The sequence below is a fragment of the Lynx rufus genome, unplaced genomic scaffold, assembly GCF_022079265.1.
Source record: "Lynx rufus isolate CCGP_SWC_20201006 ecotype Redwood Valley unplaced genomic scaffold, mLynRuf1.p SCAF_16, whole genome shotgun sequence".
In the NCBI taxonomy this organism is placed as follows: domain Eukaryota; kingdom Metazoa; phylum Chordata; class Mammalia; order Carnivora; family Felidae; genus Lynx; species Lynx rufus.
This window is the reverse complement of record NW_025814830.1, coordinates 30,413,245-30,421,054: the sequence shown is the minus strand read 5'-3', so window position 1 is coordinate 30,421,054 and position 7,810 is coordinate 30,413,245. Positions and strand designations below refer to the sequence as shown.

The window sequence follows — 7,810 nt, the reverse complement described above, 5'->3', positions numbered from 1 at the left end:
TAACCTCGTGATAACTGCTTTTATTGCCTCCGTTCACAGAGGGAGAAATTGAGGCTCAGAGACCAGGCAACTTGCTCCAGACTCCCAGTCAGTGAGAGTTCCTGTGCTTATCTGAATGCATGGCGTATGCTCTTCTCGATGCTTCTCCCTGCCTCCCAGACAAGTGCTCTTGGGTGTCTGAACCCACTGCCCTGGAAATCCCACCGTGAGAGCCAGATCTGAAGGGGAGCAAAGGCCACTTGTGCCAAGATGTCCACTGAGAAAATAATGAAGATGTCCCAGGGGCAGCAGGGTCCTTTTCTGTTGTTTGGGCAGAATGAGCTGAGGGTAGAACTCCAGGAAAGCAGGTCCAGAGGAGTTGAGGAGCACACGAAGGAGACGCTCCCCATACCCACTGCCGCTTTCTCCCCGCGCACAGCTTGGCTGTGCTTCCCAGCATCCCTTGCAGGCAGGGTGGCCACGTGACTGAGTTCCGCCAATGGCAGGCGGACAGAGGCAAGGAGCCGCGCTTCCTGGCCTGGCTCGTGAAGTCCTCGCACAAGTTTACGTTCTCTTTCCCCATCCGCTGGAGGTTGGGGAGCCGTCCGGGTCCCGGAGGAGGGTGGGGCCGTGAGGAGGAAAGAGCCTGGGTCCCCGAGTGACCCCGTGGAAGGTAGGAGCCCAGAGACCAGCATCAGGTGTCACACGCGAAGGAAAAAGCTTCTGTGCAATTGAGCCACTGAGATTTTGGAGCGGTTTGTTGCAGGAAACAGCCTTTCCTGACTAATACACCTTCCTCCTCCTCTGCGGTGACGCTTGAAGGGGGAAGGCTGAGGTTGGGTTATTGAATCAGTGACTAAATGACTGACTGACTGGCTGGCTGAATATGCTGGTTAAAGCTCTAGACTTAGGGACCGAATGAGTGATTTCATCAGATCCTCCTGACAAGAGGGTGGGGGAGGAGGATGGGGGGCAGGGGATGAAGGTGAGGCCTGGTGGACGAATGTCTGGAGCTTTCTCTCGGCACCGGCACAGCTGCTCCCCAGGTCTGACGTCTAATCCTGGCTTCCCACCGACTCACAGGGTGACCTTGGGCAGGCCAGCTCACAGGTCAGTAATGTTAAGGGCTTCTCCGTGCGAGAGAGGCGGCGATCGTGCCCCCTGCCCCACCTCCCAGGGACAGCAAATGCCAAGGCACAAAGCAGACACTGTGGTAGAGGGTTTATTTTTCAGAAGGCCCGAGGGACCGGGGCAGGACAGGAGGGGAGAGCAATCCCAGGACGCTTGAGGGCCCTATGCGCGGGCAGTGGGCAGGTTAACACTTTCAGTGTTCACGGTGGGCAGATGACCGTGGGCTCTGGGCCCTGGAAGACACTGAGTTTTGCTCCCCATGTCTTGGACCTGAACCCCACAGCAACCCCATAATATGGGTCTTCTCATTCTCAAGCGAGGCTCAGAGAGGGTCAGTGGTCTCCTCAGATTCACACAGCATCAACCACCCTGCTAAACTGCACCACGCTCCCTTGGAGAGAAACGAGCACGTGTAAAGTTTATTTCCTTGACCTGGGGAATCTATTGTCCCCAAGGAAGTGCAGAAAAGCCCCAAGTCCCAGGCCTTATCCTGGCCCCTCCCAGCTGAGAACAATCTCCACCCAAGGCTCTTTCCCTTAACTATATCCTACACACTCCCAGGGCCAGGAAAGTTCCACCTCATCCCCCTCCCAAACAGTACCTAAAACTTTTCCATTCAACCCTTTGGCCTCTTAAGCATTTGCCCTCTTTTCTTATAGAAATATATTTAGAGCTTGCAATATCAAGCCAAGGGTAGTCATTCACACCGTAGCATAAAGTTGGTTATCAGTTATTTGGGGAAGGAGAAAGGGAAAGTGGGGAACTCTGAAGAGGTCAAGCCTGGGTGTCAGAGGTTAGAGGAGCAAGAGGGAAACAAGAAAGAGTCAAAAAGCCCAACACAGAGGTAAAATGGGGAAGAGAGGTGAATCTGGGTAAATTTGAGGTTTCACAATTGACTCAACTGGCTGCTTTCTAGATGAACTTGAGTCTCTGTGTTGATGTGTGAGGGCCTTTGGGGGATGGGCCATGGCAGAGGAACATTATTTTTATTGATTCAGTCTGTAGCCATTCATTGAGCCCTGATTCTGAGCCAGGCCCTGTGCTCTGCGTTGAAGGCCAATGGACAAAGTAACAGGTGTGGGACCTTGATCCAGCCAGTGGGGCGGTAGGACAAGTTCCCCAAGTCCTGAGAATTCTGGGTAGACTGTGATCAAGGCTGTTAAGAGGGGACAGAGGGCCAGGGGACATCTGAAAAATAAAACTCAATTGCTGGCTGCTTGGGTTGAGCAGTGCCTCGGAGGGCTGGTAGGGGTGGACACACACAGGTGGTGGGGAGGCATCCTGGGCGTCAGGTGCAGCCTGGAAAAAGACTTGGAAGTGGACATGTATGGCACGGATTTGGAGAACAGGGAGCTGGAGTCCAACATGTGTGAAGGGAAATGAGGCAGGGCTGGGGACAGGGGTGCCAGGCTCAGGAGCTCTCACCTCAGCTTGGGGCAATGGGGAGCCATGGAAGAGTTTTGAGCAGGAGAGTAACTGACCAGGATTGCGGCCCCTCTGGCTGCGGTGGGGCAGAGAATGGGTTAGAGGGACAAGAGGGGAGATGAGTGACAGTGTGGAGGCTCCTCTGAGGCTGACAGCTACAGGCACAGAGATAAGAGATTGCGGAGAGATCCATCGGCACAGGCTTGTGTTGAGGGGCGGCTGTAACGGCCGAGAGGTGGGGCTCTGTGAGCCTTCCTGGAGGAGCCAAGGCCACGGTCATCAGGGCAGGGCCCTTTCTCATGGGTTCATCTTCTGCAGAATCTTCTTCACCCAGGGCAGCCTGGGGTCAGCACAGATCTCCCGGTCCCTGACCGTAAGGAAGCTGGAAGGAGACACCAGGGAGGCAATGAGGGAGCATTAGCATGCAGCAAGAATGCCACATCCCTTCTCTGGAAGCTTAACATTTATGAGTCACTTACTGTATGCAGAGATGCCCACTAGACAGAGTCACTTCACATTTATGAGGCACCCACCCTATGCGGGGGTACCTGCTATCTAGAGCGGTTCAAAGGTTACGAGGCCTCTGTTGTATGTAAACTTACTTCTTAAGCGGGGAGAGGGGAGAAGAGCAGCTAGAATTTCCTGGACTCTTCATCTAGGCTTGAGGGCCAGGTCAGGCCAAGAAATAGAATGCCCGAGAGTCTCGTGATCATTGCTGATATTGCCTTGGAAGAGAGCCAAGAGCATGAACTTTGGAGCCGGATCCTCCGGCCCAGCTCTGCCATTGTTAGCACGTCCCTTAGTTTCCACATCTGTGAAATTAGGATAATCATCGTGGTCCTCACAGGAGCTGAATGAAGATTAGATGAGTTAATATAAACGGAAGCGTTCAGAGCAGTAGATAGTAGGTGCTCTGGAACCCCGTAACTGCCAGGAGCTGGCCTGGACTTTTAACATTGATTTTCTCTTCTTTTCCTTGTCCTGTCTTTTTAAAGGTTACTTCAATGTTTATTTGTTTTTGAGAGACACAGAATGTGAGCAGGGGAGGGGCAGAAGGAGAGGGAGACACAGGATCCAAAGCAGGCTCCAGGCTCCGAGCTGCCAGCACAGGGTCCGAAGCGGGGCTCAAACTCAGGAAACTGCGAGGTCATGACCAAGAGTGAGATGCCACTCAACCGGTTGAGCCACTCAGGTGCCCCTTAACACTGATTTTCTTAATAAGTCCTTACGACAACCCTATGAGGCCCTATCATTCTATCCATTTCCCAGGTGAGGAAAGTGGGGCCTGAAGGGGTAAAGCAGCTTGCCTGAGTGCCTGAGCTGGTCAGATCTGATTCACTGTGCCCCCTGGGGGCGCAAAGCACAAAGCAGAGGACTAGGCACTGGCCCAAGATCACTTAGCAATTGCGGGCTAAGTCTCCCACTTTGCCCAAGGTGCAGTAAGTACCAGGCCAGGCCCTTGGGGCTCTCAGCTGTTGTGGGCAGGAGTGGACTTAAAGCTGGCCAGTGGTCAGAAACATCCTCCCCCCCCCCCCCAGCCCTGCTCCCTTCCTGCCTCTGAAGAGCTTGTCCATGAAGCTAGAAGCTCTGGCTTCTCTTACTCCCCTGATCTGCCCCCCACCCCACAGAAAACCAATGAACAGAAAGAAAAAGAGGGCAGCAGTGTTGATCTTGGCCTCGTGGGCAGCTTGCCCTGGCTGCTGTGTGACACTGGGCAAGACTCAGCCCCTTGATCTCCCCATTTGTCAAGACACATCCTTTCTAGAGTCCCTTCTGGCTCAAAATCCAATGATCACATGTGCTGTCTTTGAGCATCTGTTATATGTCAGGCATCGAGCATCACACCCTCCACTTACTATTACTGTGCCCTGTGACACTCAAGAGGCCCCAAAACCTCTCTGGGCCCATCTCCTCACCTGCAAAAAGGGGATCATAACACTACCTACAACATAAGGCTGTTTCAAGGATTAAATGAGTTAATATTTAAAAAGTGGTTGTAACAGTGCCTGCATTTAGCAAGCACTCTCTACATGTCTGATAAATAAAAATAAATGAAGGTGATCACTCCTGTTACACTGATGGGGAAACGGAGGCTCAGAGTCAAAGTGACAAAAACCCACTTCAGCCTTCTTTGTTATTCACCTGCAGCACCCCCGCCCACCGTGAGGGATGGTCAAGAAGTAAGGAGGAGCAAATGAAGACATAATGAAGGAGCCCCAAAGGGGGTCATGAGCCCCTTAGCCCAGACACCCTGGTGAGGGGCTTGGCAGGCAGCAGTCTGGAGGAGCTGGAGCCCCAGGGACAGGCCTCGTCACTTGGCCAGTGGCAGGCACAGGCCCGGGCTCCAGGCTAAGGAAAGGGAAGTAGAGAAATGGAGGAAAAGAGGCAAAGGAGAAAAAGAACCCCAGGAGAAAGCCCTGGACAAGGACCCAGGAGTCCTGGTTCCAACAGGGCAGCCTGGAGCAAATCACTTCCCCTCCCTGCACCTCTGTCCATTCGTAAAACGGAAACAGAGGCGCTCAGCCGGTTGAGCGTCTGACTCTTGATTTCGGCTCAGGTCGTGATCTCCCGGTTTGTGACATCGAGCCCCTCCTCGGGCTCCCTGCTGACAGCGCAGGGCCTGCTTGGGGTTCTCTCTCTCTCTCCCTCTCTCTCTGCCCCTCCCCCACTGACACTCTTTCTCGGTCTCTTTCTCAAAGAAATAAACTTAAAAAAAAAAAACAACGGAAACAATCGCGCTCCTAGTAGTTCTGCGGGGAGGGTTACCCGAGTTAGCACGGTCACCCCAGAACCACGCCTGGCCGTAGGACGCGTTCTCTGTCACCTCAGCCTTCTTCTGGTAAGAATAGGCTGCCTCCGCCAACTCCCAGGGTGCTGGGGAGGATGGGCCCCAGATGCTTCTGATGGGAGCACCCCGCGCCAGGGCTCTGCGCTGCCTCCACGCACTAGGCACTGGATCGTGTAAACCGCCAGCTGGTGCCCTGCTCATTCAGCTCTGCATCCCCGGAACCCGGCAGGCCGCCTGGCAGGCAGTAGGCGTCCAAAATAATTTGTTGAATGATCGCATGTTTTTTTTTTTTTTTCTCGGTACACCCCCGGGCTGGGCCGAGCTGTTTCAAGGACGGAGACCAGCTGCACTCCTCCCGTCCTTGGATCTGCCCACCCACCTGCTCCTGGGCCCTCCTGAGCCAGCCCGGCAGGCTCTCCAAGCCCCTGCGTCCCCGGCTCCGTACTCACACCACGCCGGGCCTCCGGCAGGAGTCTGAAGTCCAGTAGAAATACTTCAGCATGCGAGATGGCAGGGGGTGGCGGAAGTAGTCTCGGCAGCAGACGCTGTCCTCCACGTTGGCGCCGTAGGGGCCTGGAGGAGGGAGACGTGCAGAAGACTCACGGGCGGGGCACAGACAGGTGGCTCTCAGCCCCAGCCTCTGAGCCGGCATTTCTGTTCCCGTGTGGCAGGCCGGTGCCCGGAGGACTCCGAGTCCCCGGAGTCCCCATTCTCGGGGTCTCCGAGGGACACTGAGGGCCCAGTGTCTCCGATCCGGGTCGGTCAGGTGGAGGCAGGGGGATTCACAACCACTGAGATTCAACGATGCCCAGGGCCTCTAGGCGGGACCCAGAGACTCTGCACAGGACGAAGCCCCGGCTACTGCAGGCGAGGTCCGTGGGCCAGCGCTATCAGTGTCACCTGGAGCTTGTCAGAAACGCTCGGCGCCCAGCCCCGGCCCTGCTGAGTCCCACGCACGTCTTGACGAGTCCCCGGGCAATCCAAGAAGTCTGCTGCGGCTCACGCCTCCCGTGACCTTCACGGTGCACGCGGGGAGGCTGAGATCCAGAGAGGGAGACGATTTGCCCAGAGTCACACAGCGGGACTCTGGAGAGTCAGGATAAGGACTCGGGCAGAGTCCAGTCATGCAGACCTGGGTACGGGGCCTGCTCTGCCCTGAGTCACCAGGCCTTCCTGGGCAAGTCATTTAACGTCTCCGAGGCCCAGTTTCCTCCTCTGGTGGAAGGGGTGATAATGGCACCAAGTTATGGGGCCTTCGATGCAGGAAAAGCCCTCAGGAAACCCAAAGACGGCTGCCCGTCTCCCAGCCCAGTGCTCGTGCCCTTATCCAACACAGGGCAGGAGGATTTACACTGAGATGGAGAAGGGAAGGGAAGGCCTCGGTGTTGAGGGCAGGTTCTGGAGCAAAAATGTAGCGGTAGAAGAGCAGGACCAGTTTTCCAAGGGGACACCCCTCATGCCAGCTCCTTCCTTGTCCCGTCCCACATGGCTCCTTCTGGTGGCTCCTTCTCCACACCCCAAGCATCCTATGCTTGAGTTCTCTGGAGTAGAAGGACAGCAGGCCATGTCCACCACAGCCCCCCACCCCAGCCGAGACAGATCCTAGACTCCAGGCCTTCAAGACTACCCATTTAGGGCGCCTGGGTGGCAGTCGGTTAAGCATCCGACTCTTGATCTCGACTCAGGTCACAGTCTCAAGGTTTGTGAGTTCGAGCCCCGCGTCAGGCTCTGTGCTGTTGGCATAGCACTTGTGCTCATGCTCCCTCTCTCTCTCTCTGTCAAGATAAATAATAAACTAAAAAATAAAAGACTACCCATTTAACAGATGTGTAAACCGAGGCCCAGAGAAGCCACATGACTAGTCCGGAGCCAGCGGCAGACCGGGGTCATCTGCTCTCAGTCCACTCCTCTTTCCGCTACATGAGGAAGACACCCCAGTGTCTGACCCTGTCCTCTACAGGGAGTCCTCCCTCTCCCCAGCCTCACCTGCCTCAGTTGCCTGAAGTGTCATAGCAAGGAGGACAAGGACAGCCAGGAACAGAATCTTCGGGCTGGCCATGCTCTTGTCCTATGTGTCCCAGCTCAGGTGTCTGTAATCACCGGATGACAGGAGGGCCGAGTATTTAAGCACTTCTCGACACCCACGAGCCCCAGACACTCTTAGTCACCGGTGGGTCCAGAATCTCTGACATTCACATTACGAAAGAAGAACTCCCGCTTCCTCCAAATAAAAGGAAATTCTCTGTGGCTTGGAACAGCTCAGAGGGGACCCCCGCCTTGTCCTTCCCTCTGGGTCTCAAGAGGCTTGCAAAATCCCCCTTGAGCTGGGCCTCTTAGAGGCCTGTGCTCCCCAGAGTCCTCACACTGTAGGGCCTTCACCATGTCGCTGGATATCTCCGGGATCAGTTCGCCCATCTGGAAATGGGGGAGATGGTTTCACAAGCCTACCTATTTACCCCAGTGGTTGTTTGTAGGGCAAGTGAGAAT

General features: G+C 55.2%; 1 protein-coding gene across 2 annotated transcripts; it reads right to left on the bottom strand.

Moving 5' to 3' along the window:
• Positions 1-1,193: 1,193 nt before the first annotated feature.
• CCL22 (C-C motif chemokine ligand 22) lies at positions 1,194-7,382 on the bottom strand. 2 transcript variants are annotated; one of them, XM_047079220.1, is made up of 3 exons: positions 7,310-7,382; positions 5,773-5,896; positions 1,194-2,917 (listed from the first exon to the last, which is right to left on the bottom strand). In XM_047079220.1, the coding sequence occupies exons 1-3, from the start codon at positions 7,380-7,382 to the stop codon at positions 2,833-2,835; spliced, it is 282 nt and encodes a 93-aa protein (XP_046935176.1). In that variant the 3' UTR covers positions 1,194-2,832. The 2 variants fall into 2 exon arrangements, with proteins under 2 accessions (XP_046935176.1, XP_046935175.1); XM_047079219.1 differs by lacking the exon at positions 7,310-7,382 and having other exon boundaries at positions 5,773-6,373.
• Positions 7,383-7,810: the final 428 nt, after the last annotated feature.

Bases quoted from the DNA above. Each gene is read 5' to 3' on its own strand.
- CCL22 (XM_047079219.1), bottom strand. From the start codon at position 5,975: ATGCCGGCTCAGAGGCTGGGGCTGAGAGCCACCTGTCTGTGCCCCGCC. The intron at 2,918-5,772 runs GTGAGTACGGAG...GTCTCCTTCCAG, and splicing joins TGCCGGAGGCCCGGCGTGGT to CTTCCTTACGGTCAGGGACC.